Source organism: Rutidosis leptorrhynchoides, chromosome 5 (genome assembly GCF_046630445.1).
Source record: "Rutidosis leptorrhynchoides isolate AG116_Rl617_1_P2 chromosome 5, CSIRO_AGI_Rlap_v1, whole genome shotgun sequence".
In the NCBI taxonomy this organism is placed as follows: Eukaryota; Viridiplantae; Streptophyta; class Magnoliopsida; order Asterales; family Asteraceae; genus Rutidosis; species Rutidosis leptorrhynchoides.
The window spans coordinates 324,026,607-324,047,662 of NC_092337.1; the positions used below are offsets into that span (position 1 = coordinate 324,026,607).

The following is a 21,056-nucleotide window of genomic DNA, read 5'->3' on the forward strand; positions in this document are numbered from 1 at the left end:
ACAACAACAGCAATAATGAATAAAGATAATGATGAAGATGATATCCTATAACATATTTTGTTTCTGTTGAAAAACGTGAACGGCCACCATCCTCTCCAAGTTAACCACCATCGATCCCTCTTAATTTTTGTTTTCTTCTTCGTTGGCAGCATTAACAAGCCATCACCACCACTGCCATAATTATTTTTTTTAGTGGCCTGATCGAACAGCAACTCAGGTTGCTGTTTTCCTGTCTAAATATCACCATATAACCCTACCATTTGAGTAGACATAATGATGCTATATATAAAAAAAATGATGAAAGGGTACATGATATGATAAAAAGCAAAGATAATATGAATGATGATTAAAGGTTAATGAGAATGTTAGAGTGCTGACCAGCTTCAGTATCCACTCCATATTATATTAATTCCAAAACAGTTTTTTTAAAAAAAAAAATATTATACTGGCTATCTACTTCGGGTGCTATGTAAACACAAACGGGTTAATGGAGTTCTTTAAATTGGGCCGAGAGATTCTATTACTTCTGTTGGATTTATTATTTAATCGTTGGGCTATTGATTGGGCTGAATTGATGAAGAAAAAGAACAGCAGATAAAGGTTAAATAAATTTAAGTTGTGATGTAAATCAGAAAATAAGTAGCAGAGTGATGGTTTGGGATGTTGATGGGGTAACTTGAGGTCGTGGGTTCTATCCTGGATAGCCGCGTAATTTTTATATAAAGCTTGTCTTCAAAGGTTGTACATTATTATTATTATTATTATTATTATTATTATTATTATTATTATTATTATTATTATTATTATTATTATTATTATTATTATTATTATTATTATTATTATTATTATTATCCTTATTATTATAGGTACTATAATTACAATTCAAAACTTATTAGTATTATCATTACTAGTAATATTATTGTTAGTATTATTATTACTGTTATTATTACTAATATTATAATTATTATCATTAACATTAGTATTAAAAACATTTAGAAATTATAATTATTTTTAGTAAAAGTATTATTATTAAGATTACCATTAGTAAAAAGATTGTTATAATTATTATTATTAAGTATTATGTACTAATATCAAAATTTATTATTTTCACTACCATTATTACTAAACTATTCATTTTATCAAAAACTACTGATATTATCATTATATGATTTTTAATTAAAAACTATCATCAATATTATTATTAGCAAAATTATTAACTTTAATGTTTTTATTAGTAACATTAGGTATTATCATTATTATCATTTTTACCATTACAAATACTATTTTAATATTATTATAACTACTAATTTTAACAAACAAATGTTATATATATATAAATATAAAAACAATATAACATGAGGAGAATTAATATTTTTGAATATAAGTTATTAAAATAAATAATTATACCAGTAATAATAATATATAGATTTATTCGATTACATGTATGTATTAATACATATATGAATTATACAGGTTCGTGAATCCGAGGCCAACCCTGCATTGTTCAATTGTTCAATATAGTCATATGTATTTTTACTACAAAATACATTACGTGACTTCATTTGATTCCCTTTCACTCTTTACATTTTTGGGACTGAAAATACATGCGCTACTTTTACAACTGCTTTATTAAATGCTTTTGAAATACATTTTGAACTGCGAATACATGAAATGCTCTTATAAATGTTTGACGAGATAGACACAAGCAAAACATTCCTCGAATAAATTATGTGGACGTGATAATTGCCACCATTGAATTATGTGGACGTGATAATTGCCACAATTGATATGAATATTTTTCCCATGATTATTATTGCTTGGTAACCTAAGAATTAGGGAACATCACTAATTTTGAGAATTAGTGCACGCCTAATTGGCGCGAATCCTAAAGGTAGCTACCGGGTTTAACACCCCCACCCAGAATGTTTACTAGACGGAAGGGCTAGTGGGCGTGGTTGTAACAACCCAAACCAACACCCGACAAAACCTTGTGAAAATACGAAATAAAAAAAAAATTCTGTTGCAGACCATCGGCGCGCCGCGCCATATGGCCCGCGCGCCGCGCCATATCTGGCTGTCCCCGGGACTTTTAACCGCGAAAAGATTGACTAGTTCCCGGCACTTTTAGACAAATCGCTTTTTACCATACAACCAAATATGTAAAACTAACATGTTTCAAACATAAAATTAAAGTTTTACAAGCGGGGCCCACACGACCCAAATTACAATTTAGTACAATTTAGGAGTTTCGACCACCAAAAAGTTTAAGTTCCAAACTACACAATGAGCATGGCGTTTGGGATTAAACTACCCAACTATCGGTCAAACTCCGAGAGCTACTAAAACCAAAAGCGTCCCTTAGCAACAAGCGGGATCCCTAGTCCAAAACGATGCCCTTACCCTTGTCCAACACCGAACCTATAAAAGTGGTAAACAACGAGAGGGTAAGCAAAGCTTAGTGAATGCAATAATTACACATACATATATATCGCCCATCTATTTGCAATCACAACACAAGATACCTCGTACGAAACGTGTAACACAAAAGCATGTCATCAACCTCAAACACTTAACAAGTCATACAATAACATAACCGAGTTAGCATATACTCAACACAACCATAAATAATTTAGCATGCTAAATATCAACAAATCTTAATATGGTTAACCATGACGCTATGGTGCTACCGGCTCGTGGTTCACACCATACGCATTGAGTCTCACTCGTTTATAGTGCTACCGGCTCGTGGTTCACACTTTGTTTATAGTGCTACCGGCTCGTGGTTCACACTCGATGCTACCGGCTCGTGGTTCACATCAATTATTTTATAGTGCTACCGGCTCGTGGTTCACACTCGATGCTACCGGCTCGTGGTTCACATCAATTTACACACATGCTATGGTACTACCGGCTCGATGGTTCATACCATAACACCCACAAATAAACACGCCATATACACGAATGCATAATTATTCCACTCACCTCAAAATCTCTTGGTGAAAGATAACCGAGCTTGAACACTTCAATGTAACGCACCTATTACATTTATCACAATATCAAAATCACAACTCGAGTTGGTCAACACTCTAAAGCTCACTCCTAGTGTTAATTTGACCCATGGTGCAAATCTGACCCATTTGCACCCTTAACCCTAAAATCGGGTTAACTCATCACAAAACCCTATCATTAACCAAAGTAGGTTCATTACACATTTTAACACTAGTTTTAGGCTTCAACCACACATATTAATTAGCTTAGGTTCATTTTGACCCATTTGACACTTTCAAAGTCAACCTACCCGTTTTGGGTCAACCACTAACCCATTTACACCCATTTACATAAATCATGGTGTTCTAGCAATTTTACTAGCTAATTAGGGTTCTCTAACAACAATTAACTCTTCCAAACCCTAGTTAACCCAATATTGAGTCTACATGACTCAAATTACCCTAGAACACCCAAAACACTAACAAAATGGGTTTTATGTTCATCTTCACCCCAAGCCCTAGCCCTAAATCAAATTAAACAAAGAAATTAAGATTAGAGCATACCACAACTATCACAACGAAGCTAGAGGGAAGGCGAACAACTTTAATGCTTGGACTTAAGCAAGAAACCTTCTTCTTCTTCTCCAAAATGGGGTTTCCCTCACTAAAAGCCACTCTCTCTCTAGAATTGATTTGGATAAGTGTTGGTAGTTGTGGAAGGAGTAAATGAACTCCCCAAAACTGATCTAAGGCATTAAATCCGGCCTCCAAGTGATTTTACCAAAATACCCTCAAAATATCTAATTTAAAAGAAAGAGAGAATCTGTCCCAGACAGATGGCGTGGCGCGCCACTCTCCCAGTCCAGCTCCTTTTGCCTTTTTAAATATATACAACCAAACCCCGATTCGAGTACCGCACAATACACTTATATACACATGTGTACACTTCAATTATTCGGGTCTTACAACTCTCCCCAACTTATTCGGATTGCGCCCTCGCAATCCAAGCCGCATGACAAGAGGGAAGATACACTAACACGAACTCTTCGGGTTCCCAAGTGAACTCGGAACCCTTGCTACGCCGCCATTGGACTTTAAAAGTCCTCACTTCTTTATGTCTCAACCTCTTAACTTTCTCATCGAGTATGGCGACCGGTTCTTCGACATATTCCAACTTGTTGTTTAGCTCGATCTCGTCTAAAGGCATCCATAAGGAATCATCCGCAAGACACTTACGGAGGTGGGAAACATGGAATGTATTATGGATCCCCGCAAGCTCTTCGGGTAATTCCAATCGATATGCAACTTCACCAACACGAGCTAAAACCTTGAATGGCCCAATAAATCGAGGAGCTAACTTTCCCCGTTTTCGAAATCGAATAATACCCTTCCATGGCGAAACTTTAAGCATCACCATGTCACCTTCTTGAAATTCGATCGTTCGCCTACGTTTGTCGGCATACGACTTTTGCCTATCTTGAGCCTTCTTCAAATGTTCCCGAATAATATCAATCTTGTTGTTCGTCTCCAAAACCAAATCGGTACTCCCGATCTCTCGTTGACCCACTTCTCCCCAACAAACGGGAGTTCGACATCTACGCCCATAGAGCATCTCATACGGTGGCATCCCGATACTAGTATGATAACTATTATTGTACGAGAATTCCACCAAAGGCAAATGCTCGTCCCAACTACCACCAAAATCAATAATGCACGCCCGTAACATATCTTCTAGAGTTTGGTTCGTACGTTCGGTTGGACCGTCCATTTGAGGATGATACGCCGTGCTCAACTTCAATTGCGTACCCATATCTTCATGAAACTTTTCCCAAAATCGAGATGTAAAACGGGTATCTCGATCCGAGATAATAGATATATGAACCCCATGACGAGCGACCACTTCCTTGATAAACAACTTAGCCAAGGTCTCCGACGATATTGCTTCTTTAATGGGAAGAAACAAAGCGCTTTTCGTCAACCGATCAACTATAACCCAAATCGAATCATATTGAGTCCTCGCCGTCTTAGGTAACTTAGTGATGAAATCCATGGTAATGTGCTCCCATTTCCACTTCGGGATCTCTAACGGTTGCAACTTACCATACGGCTTTTGGTGCTCGGCTTTAACTTGCAAGCAAGTAACACATCGTTCAACATATTTCACAACATCGCGTTTCATGCCCGGCCACCAATAGTCTTTCTTCAAGTCGTGATACATTTTTGTCGCGCCCGGATGAATAGAATATTTTGACTTATGTGCCTCGTCAAGTAGCACCCGTCGGTAATCACCCATCTTAGGCACCCACACCCTTCCTTGAAACGACAATAAACCCCGCGGGCCCATAGTAATGAATTCCGATTGGCCCACAATTCGCTCCGCATGCTTATTGTGAACATAAGCCTCTATTTGATCTTCACCCATCTTTTCAAGAAAGTCGTTAGTGATAACTAAACGTAACGATGCTACACGTATCGCCAGATGTTGAGTCTTTCGACTTAACGCATCCGCGACCACATTCGCCTTACCCGGATGATAAAGTATCTCACAATCATAGTCCTTCACCACATCCATCCACCTACGTTGACGATAATTCAAATCTCTTTGAGTGAAAAGATGTTTCAAATTTTTATGATCCGAATATATCGTACACTTGACACCATACAAGTAATGGTGCCAAATTTTCAACGCATGCACAACCGCCGCCATCTCTAAATCGTGAGTCGGGTACCTCGTCTCGTGCTCCTTTAATTATCGAGAGGCATAAGCAATGACTTTACCCCTTTGCATAAGAACACACCCGAGCCCATTTAAGGAAGCATCACAATAAACTACCATATCTTCGACACCTTCCGGTAACACTAACACCGGAGCCTGACATAACTTCTCTTTTAACAATTGAAAAGCAATTTCTTGCTCGTTCTCCCAAGCAAACTTCGCATTCTTCCTTGTCAATTTCGTCAACGAAGAAGCGATCTTAGAAAAATCTTGGATAAACCGACGATAATAACCGGCCAACCCGAGAAAACTCCGGATTTCCGTAGGCGTAGTCGGTCGTCCCCAACTCTTCACCGTCTCAATCTTCCCCGGATCCACTTGGATACCGCCTTCGTTCACAATATGGCCAAGAAATTGGACCTCTCTTAGCCAAAATTCACATTTAGAGAATTTTGCATACAACTTCTCCTTTCTTAATGTCTTCAAAACTTCACGCAAGTGACGTTCATGTTCGTGCATACTTTTCGAGTAGACTAGTATGTCGTCAATGAACACAATGACCGACTTGTCCAACACAGGTTGGCACACCCGGTTCATAAGATCCATGAATGCCGTCGGTGCATTCGTAAGACCAAAAGGCATAACCACTAACTCATAATGCCCATAACGCGTTCGGAAAGCCGTTTTCTCAATGTCTTCCTCACGGACCCGCATTTGATGATAGCCGGACCGTAGGTCGATCTTAGAGAAATACGTCGCGCCTTGAAGTTGATCAAACAAATCGTCAATCCTAGGTAACGGATAACGATTCTTGATCGTCACTTTATTTAACTCACGGTAATCGATGCACATACGCATACTACCATCTTTCTTCTTCACGAATAAGACCGGAGCGCCCCACGGCGAAGCACTCGGTCGGATAAAACCTTTCTCAAGCAACTCTTGAATTTGATTCAACAACTCTTGCATTTCCGTTGGTGCTAAACGATAAGGAGTTTTAGCGATGGGGGTAGCCCCCGGAACCAACTCAATGCGAAACTCGACTTGTCTTTCCGCCGAAACATCCGGTAACTCATCCGGAAAAACGTCTTCAAACTCATTAACTACCGGAATTTCACGAATAGGTGGTGGCTCATTACGAGTATCAACCACATGAGTAAGGAAAGCCATGCCACCGGTAACAATGGAACGACGCGCCCGTGCAAAAGTGCATATCGGCACCGTTCTTCTTCTCTTATCACCATGAATAATCATTTCTCCCCCACTTGGGGCCTTAACACGAATAAACTTGTCATGGCATGCAATATCGGCTCTGTAATGATCGAGCCAATCCATACCAACGACAATATCAAAATCGCCCAAGGTCATTGGAATGAGATTAATTTTAAAATTTTCAGCACCAAAAACAACATCACAATTCCTACACACAACAACCACTAGCACCGTCTTGCCGTCCGCTATTTCGACTTCTACCGGACGACTTAACTTAGCTAACGGTCTATCAAGTTTAGGCACAAATTTAGGAGAAACAAACGACAAATTTGCACCGCTATCAAAAAGAATTCTCGCCGGTTTAGAATTAACCGTAAAAGTACCTGAGACAACTTCGTTCGATTGTTTGGCTGCATCATTAGTCATCAAATAGTTGCGACCCCTAGCCGTACCCGCCGCCCTCTCCAACCTTTTCACATTATCATTTCGCAAGTCGGGACACTCCGGCTTCTTATGCCCCTCTTTGCCGCAATTAAAGCAAGTAACCTTGGTCGACGCCTTAGGACATTCGCGAGCCATGTGCCCTCTTTGATTACAATTAAAGCAAGTGGGTCCAAAACTCCCGGAACCACCCTTCTTCGCACTATTAACGCTCTCGGCGCCTCTTTTGGACTTCTTGTTTGAAAAATTCGAATGGCTCGATCCTTCAAACTTCCTTTTCGAAAAAGTAAAATCACTCTTCCTAGGCACCTCCGGCTCAAAACCCCGAGCCAAATCAAACAATTCATCAAAAGTCTTAGCCATACCCCGGCTAATCTTGCTCTTGTAGTCGGCATTCAAGGTACGATAAAAATCTTTCATAAGCTTATGATCATCACCCACATACTCCGGGCAAAAACGAGTCTTTGCCAAGAATGTAGACTTGAGGGTAACTAAATCCATGGAACCTTGTTGCAAATGATGCAACTCGTCCCGGATTCGATCAAGATCGGATGAAGTTCGGTATTCCTTGAAAAACTCTTTCTTGAACTCCTCCCATGTCAAGTCCATGCATTGCTCTTCGCCATACAAATTGATTTTATCATCCCACCACAACTTGCCCTCTTCACGTAACATGCTAGACCCAAACCTCGTCTTCTTCTCGGGAGGACACTCCGCGGTACGGAAGGCCCCCTCGATGTCCGAAATCCAACAAGTACTTTTCAACGGATCCCTCACCCCATTAAACGTCGGAGGTTGAGTATCCTTAAAATTTTTGTAGTGGAAGTCTCTCTTTCCATCACCCCCTTCACCTCGAGGATAAACGTTTCTAGCATCAAGGGCCTCTTCAATAGTGGCCTTCATTCGTTCGTTTATCATTTCGGTCACTTGCCCATCGACCGACTCTTGGAAGACCTTTCGAACGTCCGCAAGAAAGTCCGATTTCAACTTCTTAAAGACGGCCTCGACCTTGGTCGAGAACTCGGCGTCTTCACTTGTACTTCCGTTATCGTGATCGGGACCGTTTCTCGTCTTCATTCTATAAAACGAGTTAGGTTAAACCACGAAACGAAAGGGCAAATATACACAATTACATACATATACGCCTCACTACCCCATCTCGCTCAACAATCGTCGTACATTGCTTGTTTGACCCGATTTGCACCCGTAGAAATGGTAGCTAGTCATTACTACGCGAGCACGTCGCGCTAACTCGCTAGTACAACGTCCATCTCGCTTGATGATTGCTAAACACAACACAAACAAATAGCGCATGATTAGTTCACATAACCCTATGCACTAATCATTCTGATCCGACCCAAAGTCCTACAAGTCCCGCATAATCACGCACACAAAAGTCTAAGTCTAGGCGCCTATCTCAAGTCACCTAAATCCCTTAGACCATGCTCTGATACCACTTGTAACAACCCAAACTAACACCCGACAAAACCTTGTGAAAATACGAAATAAAAAAAAAATTTCTGTTGCAGACCATCGGCGCGCCGCGCCATATCTGGCTGTCCCCGGGACTTTTAACCGCGAAAAGATTGACTAGTTCCCAGCACTTTTAGACAAATCGCTTTTTACCATACAACCAAATATGTAAAACTAACATGTTTCAAACATAAAATTAAAGTTTTACAAGCGGGGCCCACACGACCCAAATTACAAGTTTAGTACAATTTAGGAGTTTCGACCACCAAAAAGTTTAAGTTCCAAACTACCCAATGAGCATGGCGTTTGGGATTAAACTACCCAACTATCGGTCAAACTCCGAGAGCTACTAAAACCAAAAGCGTCCCTTAGCAACAAGCGGGATCCCTAGTCCAAAACGATGCCCTTACCCTTGTCCAACACCGAACCTATAAAAGTGGTAAACAACGAGAGGGTAAGCAAAGCTTAGTGAATGCAATAATTACACATACATATATATCGCCCATCTATTTGCAATCACAACACAAGATACCTCGTACGAAACGTGTAACACAAAAGCATGTCATCAACCTCAAACACTTAACAAGTCATACAATAACATAACCGAGTTAGCATATACTCAACACAACCATAAATAATTTAGCATGCTAAATATCAACAAATCTTAATATGGTTAACCATGACGCTATGGTGCTACCGGATCGTGGTTCACACCATAAGCATTGAGTCTCACTCGTTTATAGTGCTACCGGCTCGTGGTTCACACTTTGTTTATAGTGCTACCGGCTCGTGGTTCACACTCGATGCTACCGGCTCGTGGTTCACATCAATTATTTTATAGTGCTACCGGCTCGTGGTTCACACTCGATGCTACCGGCTCGTGGTTCACATCAATTTACACACATGCTATGGTACTACCGGCTCGATGGTTCATACCATAACACCCACAAATAAACACGCCATATACACGAATGCATAATTATTCCACTCACCTCAAAATCTCTTGGTGAAAGATAACCGAGCTTGAACACTTCAATGTAACGCACCTATTACATTTATCACAATATCAAAATCACAACTCGAGTTGGTCAACACTCTAAAGCTCACTCCTAGTGTTAATTTGACCCATGGTGCAAATCCGACCCATTTGCACCCTTAACCCTAAAATCGGGTTAACTCATCACAAAACCCTATCATTAACCAAAGTAGGTTCATTACACATTTTAACACTAGTTTTAGGCTTCAACCACACATATTAATTAGCTTAGGTTCATTTTGACCCATTTGACACTTTCAAAGTCAACCTACCCGTTTTGGGTCAACCACTAACCCATTTACACCCATTTACATAAATCATGGTGTTCTAGCAATTTTACTAGCTAATTAGGGTTCTCTAACAACAATTAACTCTTCCAAACCCTAGTTAACCCAATATTGAGTCTACATGACTCAAATTACCCTAGAACACCCAAAACACTAACAAAATGGGTTTTATGTTCATCTTCACCCCAAGCCCTAGCCCTAAATCAAATTAAACAAAGAAATTAAGATTAGAGCATACCACAACTATCACAACGAAGCTAGAGGGAAGGCGAACAACTTTAATGCTTGGACTTAAGCAAGAAACCTTCTTCTTCTTCTCCAAAATGGGGTTTCCCTCACTAAAAGCCACTCTCTCTCTAGAATTGATTTGGATAAGTGTTGGTAGTTGTGGAAGGAGTAAATGAACTCCCCAAAACTGATCTAAGGCATTAAATCCGGCCTCCAAGTGATTTTACAAAAATACCCTCAAAATATCTAATTTAAAAGAAAGAGAGAATCTGTCCCAGACAGATGGCGCGGCGCGCCACCAGGCCGCGCGGCGCGCAACTCTCCCAGTCCAGCTTCTTTTGCCTTTTTAAATATATACAACCAAACCCCGATTCGAGTACCGCACAATACACTTATATACACATGTGTACACTTCAATTATTCGGGTCTTACAGTGGTGTTTAGTACTTCGAAGTTTATATGATCATTATACAGACGAGATGTTCTGTTTTGGGGATATTATTATGCGCATTATATGTTAAGGTCGGTTACCAAGCCAAGCTATGAAAGCAATGAAAAGTGAATGTTATGTATCGAGAGAATGATTTTATACACAGGTTATGTGTATGTTATTTTTGTGCACAAGATATGTGTACGGTTACTAAGATTTATGAAAATGATTTTGTACACGAGAAAGGTGTACTGTATTTAAAAGATATCGCATGTACATTACAGGTGGGTATAGGATTCGGGCCCATTTGTACCATGCAACATTTAAATCTTGTGGTCTATCAAAATGATGAATTTTATTGTTTTAAGATAAACCTATGAACTCACCAACCTTTTGGTTGACACTTGAAAGCATGTTTATTCTCAGGCATGAAAGAAACCTTCCGCTGTGCATTTGCTCATTTTAAAGACATTACTTGGAGTCGATCATCGCAATGGGACCAGATGTTGGTGACTTCGTCCAGATGGATTAGAACGGGTCTTGACACTTGATGCCGCTAGATGTCTCCATTCTAGCCAATATCTAGAAGATACTAGATATTCAAAGTTGTCAATTTTGACTATGGATATGAAAGTAGCAAAATTGAATTCAATGACGGCTAGCCACTTGTATTAAACGTTCACACCATAAGGAAGTAGCAAAATTGGAAACAGTTACGGCTAGCCACCATTTTTTGTGTTCACACTATCTCCGTTCACACCATTCCACCTCCTCAGAATTTCCTATAAATAGAGGTGCAAAGTTCCATTGTAATTCATTCAGAAAAGTGTAATCACACCTAGTTAGTGTGTGTGAGTTAAAGTGTAATCCTAACCAAGAGTGAATACATCCCTAGAGAGTGGTGATATTCCTGGTGTGTTAGTTTGAGAGTTTTTGTTTTTGAGTTTTGTAATACTCTGTAATCTATTCTTGTGAGTAATAGAGTTATTTTCTCTCAAAATTTGTGTGTACCAACGTCCAGTCGATCCCCTCTTAATCACAACAAGAAGAAAACCAAACCAATGAGGTGAAAAACAAACCGAGTGCGAAAGAAATTAAGGAATATCAATGACCCATTTGAACCAGATGATGCATCAGTGAGCTGTGAGAAAACAATCTGGAATATGAGCCTAACAAATAGAAGGATACCGCCAACAATAATTTAAACCTTACACTAAACACCGTTTGATGACACTTAAACACCTAGAAACACCATAACCAACCAATATGTCGACCAAATGCTACCATAAACCTTAAATCAAACTAAAAGTCGCGAAAATCACCTTTACCACAGTCTAAACCTAACAAGGAACTCACGGAAATTGCTTTCTAAGCTACACAATCAAGACTACAAGGATGCCAAAATACAAGACTATCGTAATTTTTGAAGTATCTATTGTCTTCAATTAAAAAAAAAAATTAACAGTCGGATAAAACAAATTCACAATGAAAATTCGGAAAGAATATACACACACAAAAAAAAAAAATACATTTTTTATATGTAATGCATTAAGTCCTTTTTAACACAAAAATAAAAGGGTTAAAGCCACAAATTGGTTATATACTTTCTCAAATATCTCGATGTCGCCCATATACTCATTTGCGTCCAACTGTCGTCTACAAACTTTCAAAAAATGTACCGATGTCGTCAACTATACTTTTTTATCTGTAACAAAAACAATTGATGACGTGGCTTGTAGGTAGTCATGACACGTCGATGATACATCGGAACAGAAACTGAAAGTATATGGGCGACATCGGAACACAACTGAAAGTATATGGGCGACATCGGAACATATAAAATGAAAAAAAAAAGTTAAATAAATAATATTACCGGTTCAGCAGGTAACCCGTAACGAAATGTTTACATTGGTACATTTTTTTTAAAAGTTTGTAGACAACAGTGAGACGCAAATGGGAATATGGACGACATCAGGACATTTGAGAAAGTATATAGCCAATTTGCAGCTTTAACCCAAAATAAAAATTAAAGTAAAGAATTAAATCAGAAAACATGATTTTTTTAGTTATGTATTAGTCGGATTACTCGTAGGAAATCAACTTATTAAGGTATTATATCTCACAATAATTACTAGACCTCACCTTAACAATAAATTCCTTTTCCGAAAAAGAGCTTAGCAATCAACAAAATGGGTCATTAAGGTATTAAGGTCATTTTGCGGCCTGTGATGACTTTGTAGATTCGATGAGGCTTCTTAAACATGAATGGGTTGTGCAAATTTTTAGGGGCTAAATGGGTCAGGTTTGGGTCATTTTGTTAATGTTTTGATCAGCACTATGTCCTGAGCCCTCTCGGTTTGACTACTCAATTGAGCGTCTAATGTCCTGCTTGCATGTTTTTGATTTATTGGTAATTTTAGATGTGTAGTTTCATTGTATATTCTCTTTGTACTTTTTGTTTGTTTTCTTTTTCATGAGACGATCACCTCTCTATTGTTTTGTATATTATATATTGTTTGATTGATAAAATGCTCTCTGTCTTTTAAAAAAATCGACTAAAATGTTTGAAAAGACTTAATAATGAATACCGCATTATAATTATATTTTTTATAATATATATACTCCCCATCTATTTAAAATTTAAAATAGAAATATATAGTAAAAATATGTTTACAAGTCGTTAAAAATGACTTCTTTTTGTTAAAAGAAATAAACAAAATAAATAGAGAAAATTGTGCGGATAGTCTCCGTGGTTTGTACCATATTGCATGGATACCCAAAGTAGTTGTTTTAAGTGTGGATAGTAGTTGTTTTTGTGGTTTTCAAGTGGAGTAAGGATAACTCACTACACTAACACTGTTAACTTTTTTCGTTAAAATTAAATCATGTGCCAAGCATGTGAGGTTATTTTTGGTATATTCTTCCTTTTACACTTCCCATTTATCTGTGAATTTTTTTTTATTTTCAACCTTTTTACTTAAATCTTCATCTTCTTCAATAATAAAATCTAATTTTATTTAAACATAATCATAACATCCGCATCATTAACTAACAATACAAATCACAAACCCTTAAATTCTTGATGTATCATTTATGTCTCGGTGGCTTTGATTTTTTTAGTCTCAAGTGAGATTGATTTTGAAATCTCGGGTACTGAAATTGCGTTTTAAGTCTTCATCGAAAATGTACAATTTAATTTTATTTTGTACTCCGTATTAGACTTTTAGATATCATGGATTATGTATTTTGAAATAAATGGATTATGTATATGTATTTTGAAGTAAATGTTGATTTTTTAATTTGGATTATGTTTTGATTTGTTATTGGGATTGGGATTTGAAGTAATTAAGGATTTAAGGGTTTATGATTTGTATTGTTAGTTAATGATTTGGATGTTATGATTATGTTTAAATAAAATTAGATTTTATTACGTAGTATTAAAGAAGATGAAGGTTAAAGTAAAAATGTTGAAGATAAAAAAATTCATAGATAAAAGGGAATTGTAAATAGATGGATATATCAAAAATACCCTCACATTCTTGGCACATGATTCAATTTTAACGAAAAAAGTTAACAGTGTTAATTAACTGGCTATCCTTGCTTCACTTGAAAACCACTGACTATCTACACTCAAAACATCTAATTTAAATATGTAATATGATACAAACCATATAGATTATCCGCGCAATTTTCTCAAATAAATAACAAAGTCAAATGGAGATTAAATCCAAGTATGGAATTTGGAACTCCAAGTGTATGACCTTCTGTTGATTTGGTCCTACCCACATTTTATAATTAAACTTGTCACGTCAAAACATAAGAAACTTTCAGAAAAATGAAATTAAAAACAATAACAATAAACAAATAACATAAAAAAACAGTTGTAGCTTAATTACTGGACTATAAATATAGAATGTAAGGAATAATAATTATATAGTACCGATTATTTATTATTATTCTTATTATCGTTAGATGTTAGATATAGATATAGTATTTAACCATGGTAATTTTGATAACAAATAAGAATTAAACTAGTAAAATGACGCGTAAAATTACGGGTTTGTTTAAAAGAAACAGTTTAATGATATGTTTGAGGTATTAAGTGAATGTAAATGCAAAGTCATTTATTTAATCACCCGTGGAACAACGGATTCCAACTAAGAAACTTGTCGTTGTTTTACAAACATATTAATGTATTTAACTTGGTTAAATTAAATAAACTACATTCATTCTTCCACCACTCTCTTTCAAATTTCATTAAAGTTACTATTTTTTTTGTCATAAAAACTTACATTTTAATCATTTATTGAGATATATATTTTGCATACATATATAACATAATTAAAGATAACTTCTAGATATACTATAGAATTGTAATTTTATGATGTCTCACATATTAGAAGTTACTATTTTATGATGTCTTCGAATTAGAGATTTACTACCTCCGTCCCACTACAAGTGTCCACTTACTTTTTGCACACAGTTTTAGGAAATCTCACTAACTCCATTCTCAACCAATCAGAAATCTTCTATCTCCAGAATAACCTCTTCTCATTGGTTAAAACACAAAGTGGACACTTGAAATGGGACATCTCAAAATGAAAATGTGGACACTTGTGGTGGGACGGAGGGAGTAATATATATTATAGAAGATTATAAATTATATTCTTAAAATACTTCTTAAAAATAAAATATAAAATATAAAATATATATATATATATATATATATATATATATATATATATATATATATATATATATATATATATATATATATATATATATATATATATATATATAGTCAAGGGTTCATTTGAGAACCAAATAAATATAAGGAACCTTGAGAACTCGTTTTGTACATAAACTAGTAAGGGTAGTTAAGTAATTGTACACTTAGTTATTGCTATTAATGAAATCAAATAAAAATAAAAAATAAATTTTCATAAATAACTCCTCATTTGTTCTGTACGTTTACATCTAGCAGTTACATTTACATTCCTTGATTCTAGGTAATCTTGTTCAACTTGACGACGTTTTCTGATCGCAGTTACATCTATTTTCAATTAGTCGATAATATCTTTCTTTACTTCCGATTATCATCATATATCATTCTACAATTCATCTGAATTTCACCATTCTACATATCGCTACTTGTTTAATCGTAATATTAAACATGTTGAGGAAGAGAATAAAGGTGAATGTAAATAAAATTATTAGTTATCGTTATCATTTGCATTTGACTTACATATTTATGTACTCCCTCCGTTCCACCATAATTGTCCACTTTAATTTTTGACAGTCTTTATTTGTCAACTTTGACTATAAATATTTATGTTCGTGCTATATAATATCCGATGAAAATTATATGAATGAATTGAGTTTTAATTGTGTTTTCATTGATATAACCTTCATCAAATATTATGTAACATCAACAAAAATATCTAAAGTCAAAGTTGAATAAGAAAAACTGGAAAAAGTCAAAGTGGACATTTCTGGTGAGACGGAGGTAGTATTTTCTTTCATTCTTGCTCTATTAATCAGTGTAACATTATTGCAGGTGTTGCTATTGAAGATGCCAATTATTATGACGAAGTTTAAATGTTTATATTAATGAAGCATATGTACCTTCTAGATGTGATTTATTAGATGGGTTGAATTCCCATTCTAGAAGAGGCGTTCTATATTTGAAAAGATATAGTTTTGCACTAAATAATACTCTGTAAAATATAAAAGACATCTTTAGTTGTGTCCCATTATATAATTGTGCCATCCGATCTTCAATAATATTAACAGACCTTTTATAGAATCTACAATACATACAACATCAACATTTGTCCAAATTGTTAATTTGGGCCAGTCAGGCGGTCAGTAAACATCACCCATAAATGCATCAGAGAAAACGCTTCTATAACTCTTCATAAATGTTTTAATATTTGTACATCAGAGAAAACGCTTCTATATTTTTTGATTTTCTATACACAATGGCTATATGGCCTGAAACATGTATGTATATGCAATAGAAAAGTCTAATAACATAAAAATTATGTAGCAACTCAAAACCAACTTAAAAATCCAAATAACATCCATTTAAATTCTCAATCCTTTCAAAACCAACATAAATAAAGCCATTAAATCCTACTAGCCGCATGAACTGATGTGCGATTGTGAAACATGGACCGTTGAACATATGTCCATATTAAAAAATAAATGTTCAAAGGTTCAGATGTCAAATGAACGAATGTTCAAATGTTCAAAGACTCAAACGAACAAATGTTCAAATGAACAAATGTTCAACCTATACGCGAGGATTAAGTACAAAATGTTGTAAAGTTTTAATCTCCAGTTATGTATAGACGCTCGTTTCTTGAGAGAAATGGACTTACTAAGGAGGAAATAAATGAAGCATTTCGTCGTGTTCATGTAATATTTGTATTTGCTAGCCTAATATGGTGCATATATAATATGCGATTATAGGATTATTGATACATTGAACCCGTGTTTGGTGTTAAATGGAAGAATGATTCTCCTAGTCTTTCAACGACTTAAATGAACAAATGTTCGAATGATTCTCCTAGTCTTTCAACGACTCAAATGAACAAATGTTCAAATGAACAACCATCCATCTTGTACAAATGAACATTGTTCAAATTTTGTAGGTTCACCGCATCATTATCAGAAATTTTTTTTGAAATAGTAATATTTTTTAATATGTTTATAAAACTAGAAATTTGGAAAAAATCTTTACAAAACTAGTAAAACCGGAGTTTCAAACTCCGGTTTGGGCCAAACCGGTGTTCCAAAGTCCGATTTTTATCTACTTTGTCCACATGGCAGAGTGACATGGCAAACCGGACTTTGAAACACCGGTTTGCCACGTGGCATTTTTTTTTTTTTTTTAAGGATTCTGGGATGAGCTCGTTTAGTTTTTTAGCATGCCCTCAAATACTGATTGATTCAATAGTTAACAACGTATAATAAGGGCATATTTTTTATTAGTCGCACTGGGCATCAAAAACATTAGGACCGGCCATGTTCATAAGCACTTCTTCACATGCAAACATAACTCAGTTTTCTCAATCTAAAATCTTATTAAGAATCACAATAAAAACATTTTTATTGCCTTCTTTAAACCAAACCCATATATGTACTTTTAAAATAACCCTTGATGTTATTACTCTAATTCACATGTATCACAGTAACACCAATATGTAACTGAACAATTGTGCATATTTGTGAATATACAATTTCTTAATAATTCTTAAGTCTATAGATATAATTATATCTGATGTTTTCCTATTCGACTTTCTTTTTCCGATCCCCATTCCATCGATTAAATGAATAATCGCGGTTAATTTGGCAGAAATACGGCATAATAGTTGATAGCATATTGTTCTGATTAATATGATTACAGAGAATCCCAGATTTTTTGGGGTTTTTGAATTCATGATTATGAAATATATTCAATCTTCCACAAATTACGTTTCCTTCCTTATTTAAAACATAAATCGATGGACAATAGTGCCCTTTTTGTTAGCGGGAGTAAATTATAACAATGGATATTTACAAGTGTGCCACCCCTTATATTATCCATTGATTAAAAAGATCTAACGGTTAAGATTTGTTCTCAAGGTTCTGTATTTTTTAATGGTTCTCAAATTATATATATATAAATTTATGAGTAAAAAATTAAAAAAATATAAAGGAAGTAACCATGGAATCCACCGCATCATGTTTCACATACCATAAAAATCTTCACGCAATTCCACCCATCTTTTTTCTCTCTCTCCTACATGTAATAACCTATACATACACATACACATACACAATTGTATATATATCTTATACACTATCTTTATTTTATATTTTCGAATATTTAGCAATAAATACTCCGTATCAAATTAATTTGAATTATTTGTTACTGCAAGTTTTTGTCTACCGCTCACCTATCAAATAATTAACCTTACAATTTTTAAATCTATAATTAGTTAACAACATAAATGGAGTGTATTGAAGCAAGAGCATTAAAATCAAGTTTCTATTCTGAAATAATTGGCATGAAATCAGCACAGTATCAACAACAACAACAACAAGAAGCTTCAATTGAAGATATTTGGTGCGTCAGCGGAATTAACGTCACCGCCGATGAATTTTCCGTTGACGATCTTCTAGATCTTTCCGATAAGGATTTCAGTAATTCCGGTGATGTTTCGTTTGAAGAATCCTCCCAGGAGGATTTTACCTCGGTCTCGTCTTCGGATTTTGATAATAATTCGTTGAATTCTAATCATTTTTCGAGCTCCAACGACGTCGTTTCCCTCACCGTCAACCAGCTCCCCGTTCCGGTAATTAAATACATATCATATATACACATGTAATTATTAGTATACGTACACGTGTAATTTCATATATATATATATATATATATATATATATATATATATATATATATATATATATATATATATATATATATATATATATATATATATATAGACACGCGTAATATAATTTTTGGTTTGTTGCGGCATGCAAACATACGGAGTAAAATTTATGTTAAAAATCATCAGAAAATTTTTATCAATTACGGAGTAACAAGGAATAATATATTAATTTATTAATTTAATATAATATAATTTTAATATAATTTTATTTATTTAATTTCAGAGTTATGATATGGAAAGCTTGGAATGGTTATCACAACTTGTGGATGATTCCGTGTTGGAGGTTCCGGTTTTAACTTCAGCAGTGAATTCTAAGGAGAGAACCGGCGAGGTTGCAACGAACCGGTTTGAACCGTTGAATAATATTATAGCTCGGAGTTTCACGGTTTTGGGATTAAACTACCCGGTTCCGAAGAGGTTAAGAACTGAACGTTCGCGAAAAGCTGGCCGAATCTGGTCGACCGGGTCGAGTTCGCTTACTGAGTCGTCTTCGAGTTCATCGTCATCTCATGACTCGTCCATAACTTCTCCTATGCTTTTCAAGACCCCGGTTTATTTCACGGAGTATTTTGTAAAGCAACCGGCTGGAAAGAAGCAGAGGAAAACTCAATTTTTCCAAACCGGACCAGGTTCAAATGAGTCACTGAGTCAACGTAGGTGTACTCATTGTCAAGTTCAAAAGACACCTCAATGGAGAACCGGTCCATTAGGTCCTAAAACTTTGTGTAATGCTTGTGGAGTCCGGTTCAAATCCGGTCGGCTGTATCCCGAGTATAGACCAGCTTGTAGCCCTACATTCTCCGGCGACGTTCATTCTAACAGCCACCGGAAAGTGTTGGAAATGAGAAAGAAAAAGGAAACAGAAGTTGAACCGGCCTTGAATGTAGCGGTTCAGATAGCCTCGATATAGTTAGATAGTTGAACCGGTTCAGTAGTATAGTTCGTACCGGTTTAAATTTTTGGTGGGCACATTCAAGGACTTTAGTTAGATTGATAAGGTAGGTTCGGAAGGTTTGATTAGGTTTTATTTACTTTAATTTTAATTAATTAAGACTAGAATTCGGTTGTTTTTCTTATTACTTTTAATTTAAAATCAGGTTAAATGAACTATACGTTATGTATTAGAAGTTGTACCTTGTGAATTTGTGATGGACTTGGCAATTTTGCAATTTAGAAATATGTTTGCATGCAAGTGTCAGTCGTAATTTGTAAAAGATTTCCAAGCGATAAGTTTGAAGTCGTTCTCATATTTAAAAAATTCTGGTACAAATTTGAAATATTCAAATTTGGTTTGTTGGTTTACTGTCAACTGGCTGCTAATGACGTTCTCTTACTATTCTTGGTAAATGTTAGGTACGTTTTGTTGATCAAACGTTGATAAATTGTGTATTATTGTCGTATGTCTTTATTTTTGTATACGCGTTGTCAATACCTTTATGAAAAATTAAAACGAACCAAGTAGAGTAAGTTCATGTTTAAATGAGTCGAGTTACTTGAGAACTACTTGAGTTCGATCTCTCGATTCATTAAAGCTCGATAAAGCTCGATACGAGCCGACCTTAAACAAACTCGAGCCGGAACTTCAGAGTATTTTAAAGGTCGTTTAGTAAACGAGTCCGAACGGATATTTCCTTTGTAAAAAATAATTACTATAGTTTTTTATATGCGAGTAATGGGTATTGCATAATGTGTAAACGACCAGATCATTGTCTTGTATAGTATATCAAACGAGAGCTCGAGCTGGATACATTACTATTACTATTAGGTTCAAAATGAGCTTAGGATAAGCTTAGTCGAGCTTGATT

At 35.7% G+C, this 21,056-nt stretch overlaps 1 protein-coding gene across 1 annotated transcript; it reads left to right on the forward strand.

The window, feature by feature from the left end:
• Positions 1-18,665: 18,665 nt before the first annotated feature.
• On the forward strand, positions 18,666-20,412 carry LOC139847437 (GATA transcription factor 5-like). Its single transcript, XM_071837109.1, has 2 exons — positions 18,666-19,152; positions 19,475-20,412. Exons 1-2 carry the CDS (start codon positions 18,808-18,810, stop codon positions 20,159-20,161), a joined length of 1,032 nt encoding a protein of 343 aa, XP_071693210.1. The 5' UTR covers positions 18,666-18,807; the 3' UTR covers positions 20,162-20,412.
• Positions 20,413-21,056: the final 644 nt, after the last annotated feature.

Bases quoted from the DNA above. Each gene is read 5' to 3' on its own strand.
- LOC139847437 (XM_071837109.1), top strand. From the start codon at position 18,808: ATGGAGTGTATTGAAGCAAGAGCATTAAAATCAAGTTTCTATTCTGAA. The intron at 19,153-19,474 runs GTAATTAAATAC...ATTTAATTTCAG, and splicing joins TCAACCAGCTCCCCGTTCCG to AGTTATGATATGGAAAGCTT.